The following is a 25,732-nucleotide window of genomic DNA, read 5'->3' on the forward strand; positions in this document are numbered from 1 at the left end:
GTTCATGTCTGGTTTTCATACATATATTAATACCATTATATTATTGTATTTGTTAATTATTTTTTCTATTATATTATTAATAATTGATTACATTGTTATTAATAATAATTATATTATTATAATTTTAATAGGTAATGTTTTTTTCATACATATAATATAATTAATATAGTATTAATAATTGATTAATTACATTGTTATTCATAATTATATTATAATTTGCAATTATAATTGTCTGGTTTTCATACATATATTAATACCATTATATTATTCTATTTGTTAATTATTTATTCTATTATTAATAATTGATTACATTGTTATTAATAATAATTATATTATTATAATTTTAATAGGTAATGTTTTTTTCATACATATAATATAATTAATATAGTATTAATAATTGATTAATTACATTGTTATTCATAATTATATTATAATTTGTAATTATAATTGTCTGGTTTTCATAGATATATGAATAATATTATATTGCATTTATTAATTGTATTATTAATAATTGATTACATTGTTATTAATAATAATTATATTATTATAATTTTAATAGGTAATGTTTTTTTCATACGTATAATTAATATAGTATTTATAATTGATTAATTACATTGTTATTCATAATTATATTATAATTTGTAATTATAATTGTCTGGTTTTCATAGATATATGAATAACATTATATTGCATTTATTAATTGTATTATTAATAATTGATTACATTGTTATTAATAATAATTGTATTATCATCATTTTAATAGGTCATGTTTTTCATACATATTTTAATTATATTATATTCTTGTAATAATTATTATATTAAGTGTATTATTGTGATTATTATATTATGTATTGTAACAATTGCGATTAATTGCATTATTTATTAATAGTAATTATTTATTTTTTTAGGCTATAGGTCACGTCTGATTATCATACCTCATGTTTCCTTAATTTATAACTTTTTAGTTATTTAGTAATATGGTTAGTCATAAGAAATGATTGACAGGATCTTTGGTCCTCATTCATAAATCACGAGCGAAATTAATTTTTGTGCAAATAATTGGTGAAATCTTTGCTTTCGTTTGAGTAAAAATGGAGGATTGGTTCTGAAGACATTTGAACTGATTTGAAAGCACACTCATGAAGTGTTTTAAGGGATGGTCTGATGTGTGTGTGTGTGTGTGTGTGTGTGTGTGTGTGTGTGTGTTTCTGATTCAGGACGTGGAGGTTCCTCTGCACCTGCTGCGATACGTGTGTATGTTCTGCGGGAAGCACGGCCTCTCTCTGATGAAGGACTGCTTTGAGTTCGGCGCTCCTGACACTCTCCCCTTCCCCATCGCACATGCCTTCATCACCATCGTCTCTAACGTGAGTCGAACCTCCGCGCCGCCCAATCAAACCCCAGTCTGACATGTTTGAGCTATAACTAATCAGAGCTCATATCTTCTGTGTATACAGATCAGAATATGGTTGCACATTCCCGCTGTGATGCAGCACATCATCCCGTTTCGCACTTATGTTATCAGGTAAGAATGCATTTCTAGACTGGTCCTAAAGCTGTACAATTATTAATTGCCAAGTGCAAAATGTGTGGAGAAATATGTGCCTCCATCTAATCAATCGTGACAGACTCACTCGAACACATTGAGACACAGAGATTGCAGAATCGAAGTTCTCTTAGAAAGAGCCTGCCAGGAATCTGCTCTCGGTTGAGTTGCTAGGAAGAGCATCCCTCACCATAGCAACAGTCGCCACGGCTCTCCTCACATGACCTTGGGGGGAGCCAGACGGCTGGCAGGGGAGCTGAGAGAGCGCCGGTCATGTGACTCGAGCCAGACCGGATTAGAGAGAGAGAGAGAAAGAGAGATGGAAATCTCAAGCTTTTCTTGGAAAACATTTTTTCTGATAGAGCATGCGGCGCTCAACAGTGAGGATTTTTATTATATTAATTATATAATATTTATCCACCTAGAAAAGAAGTCCCACCTCAACATTATTATTATATGTTTATATTATATATATATATATATTATATAACATCTGTACACCATATATTCATCCACCTAGAAAAATACCATCAACCCAAAATGATTATATTAATATTATTATATTAGATTAAATCTATTCATCCACCAATAAAAATACCATCAACCCAAAATGATTATATTAATATTATATTATATTATATTAAATCTATTCATCCACCAATAAAAATACCATCAACCCAAAATGATTATATTAATATTATTATATTAGATTAAATCTATTCATCCACCAATAAAAATACTATCAACCCAAAATTATTATATTAATATTATATTATATTATATTATATTAAATCTATTCATCCACCAATAAAAATACCATCAACCCAAAATTATTTTTATATTATATTACATTATATTTATCCACCTAGAAAAGTAGTCCGACCTCAACATTACTATTATATATATATATATATATATATATATATATATATATATATATATATATATATATATATTATATTAAATCTGTACACCATATAGTCATCCATCTAGAAAAATGCCACCAACCCAAAATTGTTATATTATATCACATTACATTACATTATATTATATCACATTACATTACATTATATTATATCTAGAAAAGTAGTCCCACCTCAAAATTACTATTATATTTTACTATTATATTATGTTAAATCTGCACACCATATAAATATTCATTCACCTAGCAAAATACTATCAATCCTATATTATATTATATCAATCATATTATTCAAATCTACACATCTATGTATAATTACATTTTATATGAATAATAATATAATAAAAATATGTAATTTTTTCTTATTGAAAGTACGTTTTCATACTTTCTGCAATTTTGTTTTGCAACAGACTGAAAATTATACAGCTAATTTGTATTCCATTACATTATAAGACTATAATGTAACCCTATGAATTCAGACACATTTAGTTGGCATATGAAATTAAATAGCTTTTGTATGTTATGTAATGTTTTTGTATGTTTTTCATGGGTCCTGATATTTTTTGATGCAGATCCTTAACCCTTAAATGCATGACTGTTTCGCCAATCCTTCTTACATATTTGGGTCTTTAACGACCCGGATCTGTGTCTAATAGATTAATAGATCTCTACCTGTCGCGATAATATAAAATACTCCTGATATAAGGGTAACAATTAAAGAAGAATAAAATAAAGAATATTTCGTTACTTTGTGGAGATTTGAAGGGTTCAGTTTGAGCAGATGTTTTATACCATCATCTTCGTCAGAGCTCATTTCCCAGTACATTCAGCATCTGCCTCGTTTTCACGAGCTCACACATTTTCTCCAAACTCATTTTTAACGTCTTCAAAATCAATATTTTGATCGCTGACAGCTTCTTCACCAGATCCACCATCAAGTGAGTGTGACAGTAACATTTAAATGTGTTCATTATTTTCTCTGCTGTAAATCGCTGAGCCGTTTCAAGTTTTGTAGATTATAATTATTATAGTTTCGTTTTCTGTCAGAGGTAACTATGAGTGAAACGTTACTTCATCATTGTGTATCAGACATTGCCACCTTGTGGAATAAAGGTGAATTGCACTTATTTAGTGCATTTATTTTTGTGCAGAAAAAAATTAAAGCACAATCTTACACACCTTGGGTTGTTAGCGACCCTATACATTTTTTTTTTTTTTTTTACAAAAAAACGAAAACAGGCATTCAATTTTTTTTTACAACGAAAAACAGGCATTCAATTATAATTTTATAGTTGTTTTCTTGTTATATTGTTTATAAAGGATTGATTGAGGAATACTAAGAAGGTTGATGTTTTTTAGCTTTTAGTATGACTAAAATTCACCATTACGTGATATTAGCTTTCAAAACGTACAGTCTCTCACTTCTGTTAAAAGGAATCACAGATTTGGATGACATCATCACTGACTTCATCATCTCATCTCATCTCCTGCCCAATCAAAAGCTCTCTAGAATCTGTAGCCCCGCCCCCTACACTATAAACAGACGCTGAAGCTGCGGCTGAAATCGGACCTCTGTTCACACATTTACTATTTCCTACATGGTGAACATAGTTCATTATATAGGGGTAGGGACCAATTCAGACGGTGTAAATTTGCTTTCAGTTGAGGCGAATCAAATGTCACGTTAGTTTCATGCGCACAGCCGCTGCGCACGCACATAATCTAGACCAGAGACACTGGCTAGAGACACGAGACACGCGGATCACATGACAACAAAACATATCGGACCCATTTGAATTCTGCACAGAAGGCTGTATTTCAAAGTGATATGGAGGAGATTATGATGAGAAACAGTTAGAGATTAGTAGGAAACTCCGGCTTTACCAAACAGAAAGGCAGTCAAACTGTGTGTTAACGAAACACTATTGTCTGTTTCAAAAAAGGGGAGGAGCTGCTAACAGCTGGAGCCGTTACAGGGGAAATCACGTCAACACATTAAATAATGCGGCGTTCAAGGCACTTCAGTTGGCTTTTAGGGTTAACAGTTAGGTTTAAGAGTTAAAAGAATATTTCAGGTTTGATACAATTTTTAAAAAAAAATCTGTTATAATGGACAAGTTATTCCAGAGGTGTTAAAACAGAAATGTGAAAATCATACGCGCTGATATTAAAGGGTTAGTTCACCAAAAAATGAAATTTCTTTCATTAACTCCTCTCCCTAATGTCGCTCCACACCCGTAAGACCTCCGTTCATCTTCACACACAGTAATATTTTATATTTAGTCCGAGGCCTTTCTGTCCTTTGAATGTAAGTGTATGCACACTATACTGTCCATGTCCAGAAAGGTAATGAAAACATCATCAGAGTAGTCCATATGAGACATCAGTGGGTTAGTTAGACTCTTTTGAAGCGTCGACAATACATTTTGGTCCAAAAATAACAAAATATATGACTTTATTCAGCATTGTCTTCTCTTTCGCGTTTGTTTTCAAACCTCAAATGAAGCTTCAAACGGTCGTGAATCAGTGCATTGATTCAAGATTCGGATCGCGTGTCAAACTGCTGAAATCACGTGACGTTGGCAATATGAATCATGAATCAATACGCTGATTAACGACCTGATTCAAGGCTGATTCAATAGTTTTTGTTATTTTTGGACCAAAATGTATTGTCGACGCTTCAAAAGAGTCTAACTAACCCACTGATGTCTCATATGGACTACTCTGATGATGTTTTTATTCCCTTCTGGACGTGGACAGCAAGTGTGCATACACTTATATTCAAAGGACAGAAAGGCCTTGGACTAAATCTAAAATATCTTAAACTGTGTGTGAAGATGAACAGGAGGTCTTACGGGTGTGGAACGACATTAGGGTGAGGAGTTAATGAAAGAAATTTCATTTTTGGGTGAACTAACCCTTTAAATGTTCTGTCGTTTTGAAGGAGGACTACTGGACGGATGTTTGTGATGAGTTGTTTAGATGTACCCGACACATATAGAATATCAGCCGAAGCATCTGGTTAGATGTGAATATCTCTCTCTCTCTCTCTCTCTCTCTCTCTCTCGCTCTCGCTCTCGCTCTCGCTCTCGCTCTCGCTCTCGCTCTCGCTCTCTCTCTGTCTGTAGGTATCTGTGCAAGCTGTCAGATCAGGAGTTGCGTCAGAGCGCGGCGCGTAACATGGCCGATCTGATGTGGAGCACGGTGAAGGAGCCGTTGGACAGCGCGCTGTGTTTCGACAGAGAGAGTTTGGATCTGGCCTTCAAGTACTTCATGAGTCCAACGCTCACCATGAGACTGGCCGGACTGAGTCAGATCACGGTACGACGGCACAAAAACACGAAAGAAGCTCTTTTCCCATAGTATGCAGTCTGTGCTCAACGACCTGTGCTTGTGTTCCTGTAGAATCAGCTTCACACCTTCAATGATGTCTGTAATAACGAGTCCCTGGTTTCTGACACGGAGACGTGAGTGTGACGAGGCCACTGATATTAGTAGCTCATTCAAGCTGGACGTCTATTGACATCTTTTTCATCTCTCAGGTCGATAGCAAAGGAACTCGCTGACTGGCTGATCAACAACAATGTCGTGGAGCACATATTTGGACCAAATTTGCACATTGAGGTAGACTTTTGCACGACCAAACCCTGCTCATATTTATCCATGTAGTTTGTTTTTGTAATATTCCTTTGGATGAAAGTTTAGTTCTCCGTAATCGCTGACTAAAGGTTTGTTATTTCTGATTGCGCTTGTATTGTTTCTGCTGTAGATCATTAAACAGTGCCAAGTGATCCTGAACTTCCTGGCAGCCGAGGGCAGGCTGAGCACTCAGCATGTGGACTGTATATGGGCTGCCGCTCAGGTACACACACACACACACACACACACACACACACACACACACACACACACACACACACACACACACACACACACACACACACACACACACACACACACACACACACACACACACACACACACACACACACACACACACACACACACACACACACGTATATTGTACACAAAATATACATTACCTGGATGACTAACTATATTTGTCAAAAAGTGCAGTAAACTACCATCACACAATGCATTGTGCTCTTTTTGTTCTTACATTTCCAGTGTTAGTGGGATAAATTACCCCCAAAAGACCCTTTAAAGTTATTATTTTGTTTCAAGTATCAAATAGATCTTTACAAAAAGTAGCTTTAAATATACATATTTTATTGATTCAACATTTGTTACCCATAAACTTTCAGGCTTCATGAGAGGAAGTAAATGATGACAGAAGTTTTTAATTTTGGGGTGAAAAAAAGAAAATAAATTATACTCTAAATAAGACACTAAAACTGGCAGTAGGAGGCTAAATTATTAAATCATTGAGTGATTCATTCATTCAACTCGATTCATTCAAGAATGAAGTAAATGCTCTCTTTATGAATAAGTCATTGAATCATAGGTTGAACTGATTGAAAACACGGATTCATTCAGAAATGAAACTCGAAGACACACAGCAATTCTCCTCTGGCTTTATAGATAATATTTTTGTTGGAAAAATTGAGCAAAAACAGACAATATCCTGTCTAAAATATAACACAATATTAAAGGTCCTGTTCTTCACGTGTTTTCGAAGCTTTGATTGTGTTTGCAGTGTGCAACATAACATGAGTTCATGTTACGCGTGTAAAAAAACACAGTATTTTTCACACAATTGACTTATCTGTACAGCGCTGTTTCCTCTGTCCTAAAAACGGCCTGATGATTTCCTTGTTCTATGAAGTCCCTCCTTCAGAAACACGTAACGAGTTCTGATTGGGCCAGCGCTTCCCGTGTTGTGATTGGACAGCAGCTTAGCGCACTTTGCCCGGAAAGGTCCCGCCTCTTACCATAACGAGGAGATGCAAGCGCTGAATGCTCGCTCTTCTCCACGTGGGAGAGTACCGAGACCACGCCCCCTATTTCGCGTGCTCTTGTGGGCGGAGGGTTAGTCAACAAACGGTTCTAGTGACGTCATTACAGCAGGAAGTGCAGCGGTGTAGTCCAAACCGGCCGTTCGCTGTAGGCTTTGAAAGGGAACTTCTGTTAAATAAAATATCTCGCTTGGCATTGAACTTTGAGCGTTATCATTTTACAGGTATTATTTATGCTCTAACAGCAACATTACACACTAACTAAAGTTTGAAAGGTGGAATCGTGAAGAACAGGACCTTTAAGTTTTTTTTATTGAACTGTTGTATAAAATCAATATCACATTTGCAATAGCAGCCCTATTTTAACGATCTGAGCGCATGGTTTGAAGCGCAGGTGCATTTTGGGCATGTCCGAATCCTTTTGCTAGTTTAACGATGTAAAAAACGGACTGTGTGCCAGGAGCATGGTCCAGAAGGGTTGTCCCTAGTCTCTTAATGAGTCATAGTTGAGTTTTGGGTGTAGTGTACAATAAACATTTTCGGCCTTTGTGACTATCATTTATTTGCCCAAATGTTAGTGTTGACCAGGCCTCTGTTTTTTTCTCCAGCTGAAACACTGCAGTCGCTACATCCATGACCTGTTCCCCTCGCTTATAAAGAACCTGGACCCTGTTCCTCTGCGGCACGTGCTCAGCCTGGTGTCAGGGCTGCACCCCAGCGCACACACCGAACAGGTACGCACACATGAGAGTCAGCTGGATGATTTACCATCAACATTACCACACTCGTTTGAGCTCTCACTTTCATGTTTTGGACTGAAGTAAGTGTATTTTTACCTAGTTGTCCTGTATGTGGCCATTGAGTTGTTTCTCTGTGTGCAGACGCTGTATTTGGCATCCATGTTGATCAAGGCCTTGTGGAATAACGCCCTGGCAGCCAAAACTCAGCTGTCCAAACAGAGCTCCTTCGCCTCCCTGCTCAACACCAACATTCCCATGGGCAACAAGAAAGGTGTGCGGCTTCTGCTTTTTAATGTTCATGTCAAAGATTTCCATATGAAGCTGGTGTTGATGAGTGCTAAATGTGCATTCTGTTCACAAAATACTGAAGTAGTCTCTTCATATTGTATTAAATTTGGGTCAAAATCCACTGAAAATAGATGTTTTTTTTTATTGAGCTGCAGTGTATCAACCAGAAGGGCAAATAGGGGTACAGTTTTGATGATTGATATATTATTTTATTTTTATTTTGCCACTGTGGGTCATATAAGCATTTCAGTGCAAAGAGTTTCAGGTTAAAATTTTATAAAAATTAATAAGGAAAATACATAACATTTTATCATTATCTTAAGATAATGTTAACATTTTACTTAATTATTTATTTATAATTTTTGCCGACACGGCCAAGATTAGGTGAAATTTATTTATTTATTTAGTCAGTGACTATGGCCAAGATAATGTTAACATTTTTTTATTATACATTTTTTTAATACATTTTTTATATATTTATCAAGCCAATATGGCCAAGATGATGTTAACATTTTTTATTTATGTATGTATGTATGTATGTATTTATTTGTTTATTTATTCACTATGGCCAAGATAATGTTAACATTTTTTTATTATACATTTTTTAATAAATTTTTTATATATTTATTAAGCCACTATGGCCAAGATGATGTTAACATTATTTATTTATTTATTTATGTATGTATTTATTTTTTTATTTATTCACTATGGCCAAGATGACGTTAACATTCTTTTTATTAATTTATTTTGCCACTATGGCTAAAATAATGCTAGCCTTTTATTTATTTATTTATTTATTTTATTATTTATTTATTTATTTTGCCACTATGGCTAAAATAATGCTAGCCTTTTATTTATTTTATTATTTATTTATTTATTTATTTTGCCACTATGGCCAAGATGATCTAAACATTTTTTGTTGTTTTTTAAATATATATATATTTTTCCACTATGGCTGAGATAATGTTAACATTTTATTTTGCTTTTGTTTTTTTTGATAAGGGTCTATCAAATATATATTTAATTTAACATTAAAGGTGCTCTATGTAGTATTTTTGCAGTAAAATGTCCAAAAACCACTAGGCCGGTGTTATATATTTTGTTCAGTTGAGTACCTACAATATCCCAAATGTTTCCAACTATTTGTAAATTGTGAGAAAATTGCTATTTTAACCAAGGACCGGGACGTTCCAGCATAGCGTCTGAGGGAGTCGCCTGTCAATGGCGTCATATCTGCGTTAGTCTTGCACAGAGTAACTTCATAACAATTTTCAACACACTCAAATGTATCTAATATGATAAACAGAGCAGAAATGGCGACTGTTTCCCGTCGTAATAAAAGTCCCGCTGCCCGCGAGACGTGTGTTATTCATCTCATTAACAGTCGCTCCAGCGGCCGTGCTCAGCTCCTCAACACTCGGTCCTGCTCTGCTTCACTACAGTAACGTTAATAACCGCATCCATCAACATGATTTCTGCCCGAGTCCTATCCCGATTCTTTTCCACCGGATGTGAGGTGAAGATTACATGACTATAGCCCCATTTCCACCACAGGAACTTTACCCAGGAACCAGGAACTTTGGGTGGTTCTCGGTGTGTTTAGACCGCAGGAACCAGGGTCTAAATGAAGTTCCGGGTAAATATTTCCCCCTCCAAACGGCCCTGCTCGCGAGGTAGTACTTTTTCAAAGTTCAGGAACTTTCGAGGGGCGGGACTTGGGCGCGAACATGCTGATTGGTTTAGCTCACGCAGCATTTTATTTCAACCGCGCGTTCGTCTCAGCCATCTTACGTGCAATGTCTGTAATAGCTGATAATAATATGCATTGTCATTTTAAATCTAGCTTTACAAGCTTTCTGAATATGCTGCTGAATCTGCATATTAGTGCTCTTTTCTGTCGTTGTTAATTACCTTAGTAAACCTATACATAGCCAGCAAAAGCAGCACAGCTTGAATCTCTTCCATACTCGTTATTAATTTTTTTTCACCATGTAAACGACCTGACCGATTACTTTTAAGTGTGTGTCCTTACATGACGTGACAGCGCGCACCGCGCTCATGTTGACAAGAGAGAATAGTTAATTTTTCCGAGGGGTAAACTTTTTATTTCGTAAGTTATGAAGATAATGTTGGAATAATGACACAGTGTATATTGCCCCAGGCAGTTTTTACTTTAACTGCGCCTGACAGAAGAATTTTTTTTTTTCTGAGATGATTATTACACTTTACAACAAATAAATAGCTATATATAATACTGTATTAGTCCTGGTGGCCGTTAAGAGTTGCTATGGCTACAGTCAACACATCCCAGCTGCCGGTTGAAAACAGCGTTGACATTTTTTAGACGAACTGCATGTGACAAAATGGTTGCGATTGAAAGTCATCACATGTAAACACCAGATCGGTTTAGATAACGTCTCATGTAAACAGTCCACTCAATCTTTCAATCGGTTTGCACAAAAATGATTACTGTCCATCACTGACTTGGAGGAGCAGTCGCACGCAGTCCTAACGTTACATCACCGGACTAATTTTCCTAATCTTCTCGGAACTTTATCGCGGTGGAAACGCAGACAGCTGCAGGTCTGGGGGGAGAAAAGTTCCTGTAAAAAAGTTCCTGGTACAAATTGTTCCGGGTAATTTTGGTGGAAACGGGGCTAAAGATACTGCGCTCAACCTTGGTGTCATCAAATGCCTTTGCTTTGAATGGATGCCCTCTAGCGGGCGGAAAGTTGCATAGTGCACATTTAAGTGACAAGTGCCTTAAAACAGACCAAAGAGCAAAAATATCACTTTATCATATTTTCCCCCAGGTTCTCCTGCAGGAAGCCCAGAGAGCAGTGACAACAGCGACACGCATCACAGTGGAGGAAGTGACATGGAGATGGACGAGCCAATCATGAGCAGCGGAAAACGAGGGCAGCAGAGGCTCTCGGACACAGAGGTAACTTTCACGCATGTTACAAAAAAAGACCACTGACAAGCCGGACCCACATCAAGATGTTTGGTCTGGAAACTCACCATTGACGGCTCAATCCGAGGGGCGGATAAACGGTTGTCTTTCAAACTCCCTCTGCACGCGATAGGATAGCGCTACACCAACCAGAGCAACGAAGGTGAAGCGGAGATAACGTTAGTTGATAGATTAAACATTCGCCGTATCCGGTCGGCAAAACTCCAAACACATCTTCCCTTCTTAAAAATGATTTCAGTGCCGCTCTTTTCTCAGAGAAAAGCTTAACTCCAAGTCTTCCAGAGTCGCGGTCAAAGCTGATTCAAAAGACCGCTGTTTGCCAGTTTCTGTGTTTACTAGAAGCACGCAAACGCAACTCGGCCGTCATTATGTTAAGCCCCGCCCACCGACTCTATACACGATGTGATTGGCCAGACCAGAGTTTTGCTTTTACAGCTTAGAAGTGTATGAGAGTTGCTAAACGACACTTGCGGCAGATTAGATTTTCTGCCGCTAGGGTGCGTCTATATTTCTAGGCTAAAAAAGACATGAAAGGTGTCATTCAGCTTAATTTGGGTGTTATTTCCTGATCCGCAGGAGTCTCTGCAGGGCAGCTCGGACGAGACGGCCAACAGCGGCGAGGAGGGCAGCAGCAGCGGCCGCAGCGAGGCCTCAAGCAATGAGGCTGGATCCAGCCGAGCCAGCCAATCAGCAGGCAGCCCAGGCAGCGAGTTACACTCCGACGACATGGCTGACAGCGAGGCCCTAAAAGAGGAGGAAGAGGAGGAGGAGGAAGAGGATGATGATGACGAGGATGACGATGAGGATGATGAGGACGATGAAGATGACAGACCTGCCGTCCCATCCGAGGCCAGTCCGCAGAAAGAAACCCGAGACTCAAGAGAGCCTTCCACGTCAGAGCTGCGCAAACGCAAAGCCGGAGAAGCGCTCGGAGAGGTCCAGGGTCCTCCGGAGCGGCCCGGAATCCCGCCTGGCATTTCGGTCTCCGGACTTTCCAAAACCAAATCAATCCCTTTCACCCCCGAATCAGCCACTGCCATGGTTGCCTCGTCTTCCTCCCTTAGGATCCTTGAGCCCTGCTCTTCTTCATCAGTGTGCCTGGAAGGAGCGTCAGGAGAGCCGGCTGATCCCTCCGCACATTCCCAGGATCCCCAGCAGCCGCAGCAGGACTGCCCAGAGATGGAGTCCTCACACGGGCCGTCCCAGGATCCGGCCTGCATGCCTCGACCGGCGGACTTCCTGACGGAGGCCATGGGCAACGAGTTCTTCAACTGCAGGCGTTTCATCAGCCCTCAGCATCACCATCACCACCACCATCACCACCATCACCACCACCATGATGGGTGAGGCTAGCTTTCAAATAAAAAAAGCTCCCTTAATGTTCTACAACTGTGCATCAATCGTCTTCCACATTCTCCAATGTTTCAGCTCCTCTCTACCTAGTCTGTCAGTAACGCTTTGTTTATGTCTCTATTTAAGGGACAGTTCACCCAAAAATGTAAATTAGTCCATGATTTTCTCACCCTCAAGTCCTCCTAGGTGTGTATGTTCTTCTTTCAGATGAATAAAGGTTATATTAAAAATGTCCTGGCTCATCCAAGCGTTATAATGGCAGGGATTGTTTTTGTCCATAGTCCATAAATCCAAAATAAGTCCATAAAAATGCATCTGTCCATCAAATAATTGCTCCACACGGCTCCGGGAGGTAAATAAAGGCCTTTAATCGTTGCATTTGTGAAGAACAATATCCATATTTAAAATATTTTTAATTAAAGTTCCGGTCGATCGCCTTCCGTGGAAAAGTGTTGAAAGTGCTACTCTGAGTTCAAGATGTGTACGCGACGTCTGACGAGCGTAACTGGTCACGTAAGCCTTTGAGCTGGAGAGGCACTTTCAACACTTTTCCCATAAACCGAATACGGAAGGCGATTGGCCGAAACGTTACTTTATAAAGTTTTAAATAGGGATATTTTTCTTACACAAACGCATCAATTCACTTCAGAAGACCTTTATTAAACCCACAGAGCCGTGTGGAGCACATTAGTTGACGGACAGTTGCATTTTTAGGGACTTAAAAAACAGAGCAACAATCCCTGCCATTATAAAGCTTGGACTAGCCAGGACTTTTTAAATTTAACTCCACTTTTATTCGTCTAAAAGAAGAACATCATATACACCTAGGATGACTTGAGGGTGAGTAAATCACGGCCTAATTTTCATTTTTGGGTGAACTATCCCTTTAAGTCCCTCCTTTCAAACAGCAATGTTCTCAGAATTGTCGCTTGGACCAGTGTGTTGTTTCGAGTGTGTTTGGGAACTACTAATGCAGCTATTTAAAGAATTATTTAAATGAGGGATATTGTGACCGAACATGTTCCCAAACTCAAGTTCAGGGTTCACTCTCGCTGGAGTGACTTTGTGCTTTCTAACTTTGCAACATTACACAATAAGAAAGTTGACTTAAATTGCTGTCTAGAGGTAAACAGCTCGCTAGGTTTTGACGCAGAGTTGAGTTCTGTAATCCTGTGGCATGATTGTGGGATCTCTGTGTGGCGTTTGATACGTTTTGAATTGCTGTGTGTGTGGGAGGGAAGACATTGATATATGCACAAGAAGCAGGAGGAAAAAAATGACTTGTGCTCCTGGAAAATATAATTATCTAATAATAACAGCACATACCCTATAGACACGTTCCAGATGCAATCTAACCGGACTAGGACTAACAAAAATCTGTGTAGACCTCTTCCTACAGACATTTGTGGGTGGCAACGGGACAAAACGTGAATGTCTCGGGCGAGAGCGGGATCAAACATAGCATAGTTTCGGTGGGATCAGCACAGAATCGCAGTCATTGTGTCTTCTGGTAACAAACTCTCGCCCTCCGCAGTCATTTGGTGGAGGACATGCTGAGCGCAGATGACGTAAGCTGCAGCAGTTCCCAAGTCAGCGCCAAATCCGAGAAGAACATGGCGGATTTTGACGGAGAGGAGTCCGGGTGTGAGGAAGAGCTGGTCCAGATCAACTCTCACGCTGAGCTCAGCTCTCACCTGCAGCAACACCTGCCCAACCTGGCCTCCATATACCACGAGCACCTGGTGCAAGGTATTTATTCATATACATCATTTACTAGGGGTGTAACGATAAAAGTGTGTCATGATTCAACCAATAAATATTCCCTCATTGCATCATTATACATCAGGGTATCCGCGGGGTCTTGAAAAGTATTAAAAGGTGATAAATCAATTTTGGGAAAATTAAGACCCTTATAAAGTATTAAAAAGTCTTATCACGGCTTTATAAAGTCTTAAATTTTGAAAGTATTTTGTTCAAGCTTTGTCAAAAGAGTTTGACTCCAAAAAGTATTTAAGAATATATTTATTTTCATCCCCGTAAGTATTAAAAAACAACGGGGCGCTCAGTCTGAGATCGGCTCGGAGCGCGCGCGCCAGGGATGGAAATTAGCGCCGCCACCAGCCAATTGCGGCTGATTTTGAGTTGTGGCGGGTAGACTCGCTTCACCTACCGAGCATACTGTTCACCTCTTTGTAAACTTTGTTCAATGCATGCGAGTGCTGCTGTATGTGCGCATATGACCAGTCGTTTTCTCCGTCATCACTCGCGTGAAGACGCGCTGTGAGACTCGCGCGCTCTTTGAGAAGATCTGACGTTGTCCATCATCCGAGAGCGAGCAAATATTGACTTGAAAGATAACTCAATATTTGCGCGCTGTTAGACGAGCACGCAAATATTGAGTTATCTTTCAAGTCTTGTGCTTAAACGGTCCATTTTGATGAGTATTCTAGCAGACATAGTCTGAATATGCCTTAAGTGAACTGTATAGTATGCACAGTCGAGAAAGACGAGCATATCCCTGCATCAGGTCTTAAAGGCGCAGTAGCCTTTACTTGCTGCCTGAGTGATGTCCTTATATTTAGTTTGACATTAAACAATGCTCTTGATTGAATAGCTTTTGTAAGTTTATTAAGGATTAATCTTTTATATAAACAGTTAAAATGCAGTTATTTTACATTTGATTACTTTATTCAATTTCTGTACCTTTCTGCAGGCCAGTAGGCATGAACATAATTATTTAATGTTCACATGAGTGAGGTCGAGTTAAACATTTTAATTTGAATTTCATTTTTCGGTTTTCGGCTTTGGTTTCTTCTTTTTTGGTTTCGGCCAAGAATTTTGATTTCGTTGCATCCCATTCTGATAATGTTCTGCAGATTAATAAAATCTGTCTCAGCTCTTATTGCGACAATGCTCAAAAAGCGTCAAAATGATCGCTATCAAACTGTAAATGTTTAGCTCATCCAAGAACTTTAATTCTTAACGTTTTAATTCTGAATTTAAATCTGAACGTCCGGGTTTACTACGGTATGTGCGTCGTAAATCTGTTCATCATAAACCATAGTTCGTGTCTCTTCAGAAGACTTGGATAAGACACTCGATTAGTTTGAGTACGATGCTTTTATGATTTTTTTTTTTGTTGGATTTTTTAAGTTTGAGAGAAATAATGGACTTTAAATGGAGGGGCAGAAATTAGGTTTCATAAAGAATATCTTCATTTGTGTTTGAAAGTTAAATGAAAAACGAGATGATGGTGGTGAGTATGACAGGATGACAGAGTTTACATTTGTGGTACGTTTGTAAATTTGTGTGGGGGTGAGTTATACCTTATAAATAGGCCGACTACAGCAAGTTGAGCCTTGGATAAAACAACTCTATATACCGAATCATATCATTTCCATCAACGATGGAAATTTTTAGTTTTATATTGCGATATATCATTTAACGATATATCATTACACCCCTATCATTTACACACAAGCATGATTTCAGTGTCTCGGAGCGACTTGGTTTGCACTAAATGCTGCACCACACAAACTCCAACTCTGAAAAATCGCAGTTTGGGTCGCTTATAACATGCATAAGAAAACGCAGCATATGTTTAACAGGAACTTTTTCTAAATCTGAAGCTTTAAAGGGATAGTTCACTTTAAAATTAATATTCTGTCATCCTTTACTCACCCTCAAGTTGTTTTAAACCTGTATGAATTGTTTTCAAGGGAAATAAGGGAAGATATTTTGAAGAATGTCAGTAACCAAACAGTTATCTGGAGCCATTGACTTCCATAGTAGGAGAAAAAAATACTATGTAAGTCAATGGCTCCAGTTATCTGATTGGTTACTGACATTCTTCAAAATATCTTCCCTTGTGTTCAGCTGAAGGAAGAAACTCATACAGGTTTGAAACAACTTGAGGGCGAGTAAAGGATGGCAGAATATTCATCTTAAAGTGAACTATCCCTTTAAGGTCTTTCTCCATCAAAATAAAGGCTGTCACATTAGAACTTTTACACATTAGAAATAAAGTAGTGAGACAGTGAGAGAACTTGATCTGCGCTTACTTGAAATATGTTTTCAGACGAAAGTCACATGATCATTTTAGTCCGTTTATATTTTCCATTTCCAAATGTCCGCTCCAGGGCCGGCGGTGCACAAACACCAGTACTCCACCCATGCCGTGACTGACATCAACCTGGACAACGTGTGCAAGAATGGAAACACTCTTCTGTGGGACCTGGTCCAGGACGATAATGCGGTATGTTTACTTCACAGTAAAGCATTTCTTATGTAGATTGCGATTCTAATGTTGCGACTGTGACTAGATCCACCTATCGGAGGGCTTGATCAATGAGGCGGAGAAGCTGCTGTGCTCTCTGGTCTGCTGGTTCACTGACCGTCAGATCCGCATGCGTTTCATCGAGGGCTGTCTGGAGAACCTCGCCAACCACAGGTGAGTTTATCGCTGATATGAAAAGAGGTTTGGGTTTCTCTCAGGTCCTGTGGGAGATATTTGACCATTGTGTTTCTGTGTGTGTGTTGACCAGGTCGGTGGTGGTGTCCTTGCGTTTGCTGCCAAAGCTCTTTGGCACGTTTCAGCAGTTCGGCTCCAGCTATGACACTCATTGGATAACGATGTAAGAATCCTACCACTGCTTCAAATGTTTAATTCAGAATGAGCTTGATAATTGAAACTTGTATTAGTTTACAGATGTTTTTGAATGAGTAAATGTTTATATTTTGTGTGTGTGTGTGTGTGTGTGCTGCAGGTGGGCGGAGAAGGAGCTGCACATGATGAAGCTCTTCTTCGATGATCTGTTACACTATATCCAGGACGTGAGAGAGCAGCGGCACAAATTCGCTCTGTAAGTCTGGGTGTTTGTCCATATTTCCGTACTAGGGCTCAAACGTTGGTAACATTTTATGTTTCTGAATCTGTAAGAAGTCTCTGCTCAACGAAGCTGCATTTAATTGATCAAAAGTACTAGCCTGACGTGGTCATACTCAATTTTAGTCAGAATATGAGTCTGAAACTGCTCCATTGGGCTGTGATTATGGTGCGTGTTTCAACCGAACCAGGAAAGACCTCAATTGGACAGACCAATCAGAGCAACAGAGCGACGCATAACATTAGTTGTCAAATGTCAACAGACAGAGCTCAACTGCCCTGTGTTGCCAAGTCCGCTTTTTTTTCGTGGGTTGTTTTCTATGTCCGCGGGCTGAAGCAACTATTATGTGATATGTAGACCCATGAATGCGAATTTTAGCAGACAAGCTTACATTTTACCCCCCAAACGCCATTTTTTTCCGGAGAAATATGAGAGAAATAGTCAAGGTGAATGCATATACAAACAAGCTCTCTGTTTAGGATTTGGACATCCAAGGGATCCAAGCCCCTTTGATGACGTGCATGATTACGTTACTGTTGATCATCTGTCCATCATCGTCTAAAGCCCACCCTGATGATTTCATTGGTCCGAAAAGTTTCTGTTTGGCCATAATCACTCCTCTACGGATCGAGTCCAGACCGAACCGCCTGAGCTCAAATGTTGTGGGCAGGGCTGAGTTCGGCTGGTACCAGGCTACAAAAATACTGTAATATTGCGAAACAACATTTTTACAATTTAAAAGAACTGTGTTCTATTTGAATATACCTTAAACAAGTCAATTATTCCTGTGATCAAAGCTGAGCATCATTACTCTAGATATGATTAAAATCATTCTGATATGATCAATAATCAATGTTGAAAAAAGCTGTGCTGCTTAATATTTTATCAGTCTTGATTTAATAGAAAACATTTACGGTATTTGAAATGTAAATCTTTTGTAACATTATAAATGTTTTTAGTGTCACTTTTGATCAGTTGAATGAATCTTTTCTGGATACAAGTATTGATTGATTTCTTTTGTCTGAAGCGTATGTATAGTGAGTTTAAACATCAGTCCTATGTGTCTCAGGTACAGTCACAGTGCGGAGGTGCAGGTGCGTCTGCAGTTCCTCACCTGTGTGTTCTCCACGCTCGGATCGCCTGACCACTTCAGTGAGTCTCTCTTTATCTCTCACACAAGTCGTTGCCTGTGTGCATGTGAGAATTGCTCTGTAACGGTATGAATATCCTGTGTGTGTGTGTGTGTGTCAGGGTTGAGTCTGGAGCAGGTGGATATCCTATGGCACTGTTTAGTGGAGGACTCTGAGTGTTACGACGACGCCTTGCACTGGTTCCTGAACCAGGTCCGCAGTAAAGACCAGCACGCGATGGGCATGGAGACGTATAAACATCTCTTCCTGGAGAAGGTCTGGCTACTGTATAGTTAAACCCCAACTTATGAACAGTATGTGCCATGAGAATGATTCTTCCATTACCTGATTCTCAACATCTCTCTCTCTCTCTCTCTCTCTCTCTCTCTCTCTCTCTCTCTCTCTCTCTCTCTCTCTCAGATGCCTCAGCTGAAGCCGGAGACGATCAGCATGACAGGACTTAATTTGTTTCAGCATCTGTGTAATCTGGCTCGTCTGGCCACCAGCGCTTATGACAGCAGCTCCAACTGCGAGGTTTGATGCAGCGATTCTCGAAATCTCTCTGGTTTGTCTGGATATGTTCTTTCTGACCCTTTCTCTCTCTCTCTCTCTCTGTAGTTGTGTGGTATGGATCAGCTGTGGGGAATCGCGTTGAGGGCTCAGTCCGCAGACATCAGCCGAGCGGCGATCCAGTACATCAACTCCTATTACATCAGCGGTCAGTTAACTGCAAACTCTTACATGTATTGTATTGTTCATTACCATTAGATGTTTACAGTTTTAGAACGTCTCAGATTGAGAATAAATGCAGGAAGAAGAAACATTATTGTTCTCAATTTTTTTTACTACAGAGATGGATGGATGGATGGATGGATGGATGGATGGATGGATGGATGGATGGATTAATGTATAGAAAGGCAGATGGGATGGATGGAAAAGTGGATGGATGAATGGATGGATGAATAGAAAAGCAGATGGATGGATGGATAGATTAATGAATAGAATGGCAGATGGGATGGATGGAAAAGCAGATGGATGGATGGATAGATTAATGAATAGAAGCCTTTGAAAGATCGATACATGGATGGATAGAAAGGCGGATGGATGGGAGATGGATTGAAAGGTATGGATGGATTTTAAATGGGTGTATGGATGGGTGAATTGATGGATGGTTGGATGGATGATTAGAAAATCAGATTGATGGATAAATGAATGAATGAATGAATGAATATAAAATCAGATGAATGGATGATGGATGAATTAATAAATAGAAAAGCGGATGGGTGGATGGATGGAAAATAGATGGATGAATGGATGGATGAATAGATAGATGGATGGATAAATAGAGTGTGGAGGGATGAATGAATAGAAAATCAGATGGGTGGATAGATAGAAAGATGGATGGATGGATGGATAGATAGATAGAACGGCAGAGGGATGGAAAAGCGGATTTATGAATTAATAGAAAATCAGATGACTTAATAAATAGAAAATCGGAAGGATGGATGGATGTGTCCCAGTGGAGTTGATGATGGTTGTGTGTTTGTGAGTGTAATGTGATGTATTTATTAGTGTGTGTAACCGCAGGTAAAACGGGTCTGGAGAAGGAGCAGGAGTTCATCAGTAAGTGTATGGAGAGCCTGATGATGGCGTCTGCTAACCTGGAGAAAGACGCCCACTCCAGCCTCACCATCATCGAGAGAGGACTGCTGCTGCTCAAAACACACCTGGAGGCCTTCAGACGCAGGTGCACACACACACACACACACTCACATTTCCTCACTGACACCGCAAGAAAAACACGAGAAATTCACCGGTTTTGATTAACAGAATGTAAACGGTCATGAATAAGCTGACAGATTGCCGGTAACCTGTAGGATATTCACCCTGTAAAATAGCACAGTCATGGCGTTTACATGTGTAAACATTCATTGAGTGTGTGTGCGTGTGTTCAGGTTTGCGTATCACCTGCGGCAGTGGCAGATCGAGGGCACGGGCATCAGCAGTCATCTGAAAGCTCTCAGTGATAAACAGTCTCTGCCGCTCAGAATCGTGTGTCAGCCGGCAGGACTGCCCGACAAGGTGGACCTTCATCATCATCACTGTTATATGGTCAGGCTTTCCTCATAAACAAGCAATATTTACTCATCTCTTGCTCATTTATGTGTGTGTAGATGACCATTGAGATGTACCCCAGCGATCAGGTGGCTGATTTGAGGGCAGAGGTCACTCACTGGTATGAGAACCTTCAGAAGGATCAGCTCAGCCAACAGGCACAGCTGCAGGAGTTCGGCCAAACCAGCCGGCAGCAGGACTTCCCAGGTACTCTATCTATCTATCTATCTATCTATCTATCTATCTATCTATCTATCTATCTATCTATCTATCTATCTATCTATCTATCTATCTATCTATCTATCTATCTATCTATCTATCTATCTATCTATCTATCTATCTATCTATCTATCTATCTATCTATCTATCTATCTATCTATCTATCTATCTATCTATCTATCTATCTATCTATCTATCTATCTATCTATCTATCTATCTATCTATCTATCTATCTATCTATCTATCTATCTATCTATCTATCTATCTATCTATCTATCTATCTATCTATCTATCTATCTATCTATCTATCTATCTATCTATCTATCTATCTATCTATCTATCTATCTATCTATCTATCTATCTATCTATCTATCTATCTATCTATCTATCTATCTATCTATCTATCTAATCATCTCTCTCTCTCTATCTGTTCGTTTGTTCTATCCATCGTTCTATCTTTCTCTCTGTCGTTATATCTATCTTTTGTTCTATCAATCTTTCTATTTTTATAGCATTCTTTCTATTGTACTACATCCATCCATTTTTTAAGAGTTAGTCAAACAGAAAGAAATATATATTGATAATAAATAACATACACAGTAATGAATCATAAATAAAGTTTAAACTTTCTGTCAATTTACAAGTACAAATGTTTGTTCGTATGGCAACATGCTGCAGTCAGATTCACCTTGTGTGTGTGTGTGTGTGTGTGTGTGTGTGTGTGTGTGTGTGTGTGTGTGTGTGTGTGTGTGTGTGTGTGTGTGTGTGTGTGTGTGTGCAGGTGGTCTGATGGGTCCGGTACGCATGATCTCATCAGGACACGAGCTGACCACAGACTATGATGAGAAGACTCTTCATGAGCTCGGCTTCAAGGACATGCAGGTGACGGCAACAGACCCACAACACTCGAACATCAAATATTCACATATATGACTCTGATCCTTCAAATATTCATATTCTTGTGTAATCGACGCACCATCCTCAATAAACCGGCCTCTTGAGTGATACCCAGAACTTTTGAATAATCTGATCTAATATGATTTCTGACCTGTAAGGCTGCTAGAATAATAATCATACACGGTGTGATAATAAGCCAGAGGAGAACTGGCACCCCGACTGAGTCTGGTTTCCCCAAAGGTTTATTTTTCTCCATCATGCCCTGGTGGAGTTTTGGTTCCTCGCCACTGTCGCCTTTGGCTTGGCTTGCTCAGTTGGGGACACTAAAATTATGATCTAAGTTATTCAACTAAATATACAAATAAAATTAATTAATTAGGTATTTTTTAATTCTATAAACTATAATACTGATCTGCCAACATTGTCGCTATATGATAAATTAAAATATGATATCACTGTTTTTTCCAGAACGACTGAACGGCCAAATCTAATTTTGTTGCAATATTGTCTTGTTTAACACTGTGAAGATGCTTTGAAACAATCGTCATTGTAAAAGCGCTTTATAAATAAAGTTGACTTGACATAAAACACTAAGAGACTCTTCTGTGTGCTGTCAGATGGTGTTCGTGTCTCTGGGCGCTCCGCGGAGGGAGAGGAAGGGCGAGGGTGTCCAGCTGCCAGCGTCCTGTCTGCCGCCCCCTCAGAAGGAGCACATTCCCATGCTGCTGCTCCTGCAGGAGCCCCACCTCACCACCCTCTTCGACCTGCTGGAGATGCTGGCCTGCTTCAAACCGCCCGGCCCGGACCGACCCCAGCACAGCACTGAGGTAACGTCCGGCTTTGCGCCTCTGACCCCGGGGGCGGCAGTGGCTCAGTGGTTCATGTAGGTTGTTTATAAACCAGAAGGTTGGTGGTTAGATCCCCGGTTCCACCTGACCAAGTGTCGAAGTGTGCTTGAGCAAGACACCTAACCCCAGCTGCTCCCGACGAGCTGGATATGGTGCCTTACATGGCTGACATCACCGTCGGTGTATGAATGGGTGAATGTGAGGCAAAAATGTAAAGTGCTTTGGATGGCCATAGGGTCTGTTAAAAGCGCTATATAAATGCAGTCCATTTACCATTTTCCCGCTCCAGCCTGAGCTGAACCAGCATCCGTGTGTATTTCCTCCCGCAGAGCATCCGCTGCGAGGAGCTGCACCTCCACGCAGAGAACCTCTCTCGCCGCGTTTGGGAGCTGCTCATGCTGCTGCCCACGTGTCCCAGCATGCTCCAGGCCTTCCAGAACATCTCCGATGACACGGTCAGTCACATGACACATGTTTCCCAATTATTCATTTAAAGGGTTAGTTCAGCCAAAGTAAATTCTGTCATTAATTCCTCACCCTCATGTCGTTGGACACCCGTCAGACCTCCGTTCATCTTCAGACACAGATGAAGATATTAGTGTTGAAATCCGATGGCTCAGAAAGGCCTTCATTGACACCAATGTCATTTCCTCTCTCAAGACCCATAAAGGCACTTAAGATGTCGATACAAAGCCCATCTCACTACAGCGGCTCTACAAACATTTATGAAGGGAGAGAATAGTTTTTGTGCACAAAAAAAACTAAATAACGACTTGCAGTGATTTGTTGATTTCAAAACACCGCTTCCTAAATTGTCGGGGCATTATGAATGGATAAGCTGATTCGTAACCGCTCGAAGCTGTCTTTTGAAATCGGCCCATCACTATATAAGTCTTTTTTCTTTTCTTTTTTTGAGCACAAAAACTATTCTCGCCGCTTCATAAATGATTCTTGAGCCGCTGTAGTGAGATGGGCTTTGTAACGACGTCTTTAGTGCCTTTATGGGTCTTGAGAGGGGAAATGGTGTCAAACGACATGAGGGTGAGGAATTAATGACAGAATTATCATTTTTGGGTGAACTAACCCTTTAACATCCTAGTGATGGTCAGTCATTTTTATTTGTTTATGTTTTACATCATCAAAATGCTATGACACTTGGTAAAGGTTTTAGCACATGCTATCTTAACACAAAGAAAAATCATAGACTTGATTCGAAAATGTTAAATGGTCCTGAAAGAAAAAAGTCACTTGTATTGTTCACAGTTAGAAATGAATGAGAGATGACTTTCATCTGGGGCTGCGCACCACCTCACCTTTGAGGTGCTGATATCCACCTCAAATTTATAACACAGCTTATATTGTGGATTTTTTTTATTAAATTGTTTAAATGTATTTTTATTTTTATTTTTACAAATCCTTTAAAACTTTTTTCAAGTTTTTTTAAATTCCGCAATATTCTGCCATGTGTCTCGTCTTTAGAAAGATTCCAAACTTAAAGGGTTAGTTCACCCAAAAATGAAATGCATGTCATTAACTCCTCCCCCTAATGTCGTCCCTCACCCGTAAGACCTCCGTTCATCTTCACACACAGTTTAAGATATTTTAGATTTAGTCTGAGAGCGTATGCAAGTGTATGCACACTATACTGTCCGTGTCCAGAAAGGGAATAAAAACATCATCAGAGTCGTCCATATGAGACATCAGTGGGTTAATCAGAATCTCTTGAAGCATCGAAAATACATTTTGGTCCAAAATTAACAAAAACTACGATTTTATTCAGCATTGCCTTCTCTTCCGCGTTTGTTTTCAATCCTCAAATAAAGATTCAAACGGTCATGAATCAGTGTATTGATTCATGATTCAGATCGCAAATGTCACATGATTTCAGAAGTTTGGTTGTTTGACACGCGATCCAAATCATGAATCAATACACTGATTTAAAATGCTGTAATTTACTTGGCCTTAAAGGGGGGGTGAAACACACTTAGTTTCAGTCAATCTCATGTCAATCTTGAGTACCTATAGAGTAGTATTGCATCCTTCATATCTCTGGAAAGTCTTTAGTTTTATTATATTTATAAAAGAAATATGGGCTGTACCGAGTCTTTCCGGAAAAAACTGAGCGCCTGGAGGCGTATCGTGTGGGCGGAGCTAAAGAATGACGAGTGCGCACAAAGCGGTGACGTCCTCAAGCGTGGAGAAACCCATGGCTATCGATCTCAGCTAATAGATATGATCCAGAATCATTCGGAGGCTGAAATAAACAGCAACAGCAGGACGTCTGTCTCTGTGGTATGGACTGTATTTAGTGGCCTGTCAACATTTGTGTGTTTACTCGCAGTTTATGAGGACATGATTCGGTTTATGGACTATTGTATGAGACTAAACCTTAGCAGTAGCAAGAAAAACTGTTTTGCACGTCAGACTAGTGTAACGTTATACAGAGAACAACAATGGAGTAACCGTTAGCGCATTTGAATGACGAAGCACGCGATGGTGTCGTTTACTGATGTTTACTCACGCGACGATAGCCAACAGCACACCTACCGGGAGAAGAGCTCGTACGGCCCATACAAGGACCTTCCGCTCTAGTAACGTCAAGCCGAGCCATACTCGAAAAAAACTCTCCGAAACTTGTGAGAAACCAGAAGGAGTATTTTTGACACAGAAATACTCCAGCAAACGTCCAACAGTAGTTTTTGAAACTTTGTCTATGTTTAGGATGGGAATCCAAATCTTTAACAGTGTAAAAAGCTCAGTATGCATGAAACAGCATTTCACCTCACCTTTAAGCTGTTCCAATCCAAAGCAGTATGAGTTTCTTTCTTCTGCTGAACACAAAAGAAGATATTTAGAAGAATATGGTAGCCAAACAGCTGATGGACCCCACTGACTTCC

The 25,732-nt window shown here is 39.5% G+C and overlaps 1 protein-coding gene across 1 annotated transcript in view; it reads left to right on the plus strand.

Moving 5' to 3' along the window:
* Window positions 1–25,732, plus strand: part of usp34 (ubiquitin specific peptidase 34) — a 78,577-nt gene that overhangs the window by 15,753 nt on the left and 37,092 nt on the right. Inside the window, exons 5-29 of the mRNA XM_067440823.1 lie at window positions 1,218–1,367; window positions 1,458–1,525; window positions 5,597–5,789; window positions 5,874–5,935; window positions 6,011–6,092; window positions 6,238–6,330; window positions 7,993–8,118; window positions 8,266–8,395; window positions 11,226–11,356; window positions 11,963–12,729; window positions 14,274–14,488; window positions 16,879–16,994; window positions 17,062–17,189; window positions 17,284–17,373; window positions 17,506–17,601; window positions 18,695–18,777; window positions 18,877–19,031; window positions 19,176–19,289; window positions 19,374–19,473; window positions 20,343–20,502; window positions 20,711–20,837; window positions 20,930–21,077; window positions 21,871–21,971; window positions 22,604–22,813; window positions 23,164–23,289. Of these exons, the coding sequence (XP_067296924.1) occupies window positions 1,218–1,367; window positions 1,458–1,525; window positions 5,597–5,789; window positions 5,874–5,935; window positions 6,011–6,092; window positions 6,238–6,330; window positions 7,993–8,118; window positions 8,266–8,395; window positions 11,226–11,356; window positions 11,963–12,729; window positions 14,274–14,488; window positions 16,879–16,994; window positions 17,062–17,189; window positions 17,284–17,373; window positions 17,506–17,601; window positions 18,695–18,777; window positions 18,877–19,031; window positions 19,176–19,289; window positions 19,374–19,473; window positions 20,343–20,502; window positions 20,711–20,837; window positions 20,930–21,077; window positions 21,871–21,971; window positions 22,604–22,813; window positions 23,164–23,289 (3,771 nt within the window). The remainder of the gene's footprint in view (window positions 1–1,217; window positions 1,368–1,457; window positions 1,526–5,596; window positions 5,790–5,873; window positions 5,936–6,010; window positions 6,093–6,237; window positions 6,331–7,992; window positions 8,119–8,265; window positions 8,396–11,225; window positions 11,357–11,962; window positions 12,730–14,273; window positions 14,489–16,878; window positions 16,995–17,061; window positions 17,190–17,283; window positions 17,374–17,505; window positions 17,602–18,694; window positions 18,778–18,876; window positions 19,032–19,175; window positions 19,290–19,373; window positions 19,474–20,342; window positions 20,503–20,710; window positions 20,838–20,929; window positions 21,078–21,870; window positions 21,972–22,603; window positions 22,814–23,163; window positions 23,290–25,732) is intronic.

This window comes from Pseudorasbora parva, chromosome 4 (genome assembly GCF_024679245.1).
Source record: "Pseudorasbora parva isolate DD20220531a chromosome 4, ASM2467924v1, whole genome shotgun sequence".
NCBI lineage: Eukaryota > Metazoa > Chordata > Actinopteri > Cypriniformes > Gobionidae > Pseudorasbora > Pseudorasbora parva.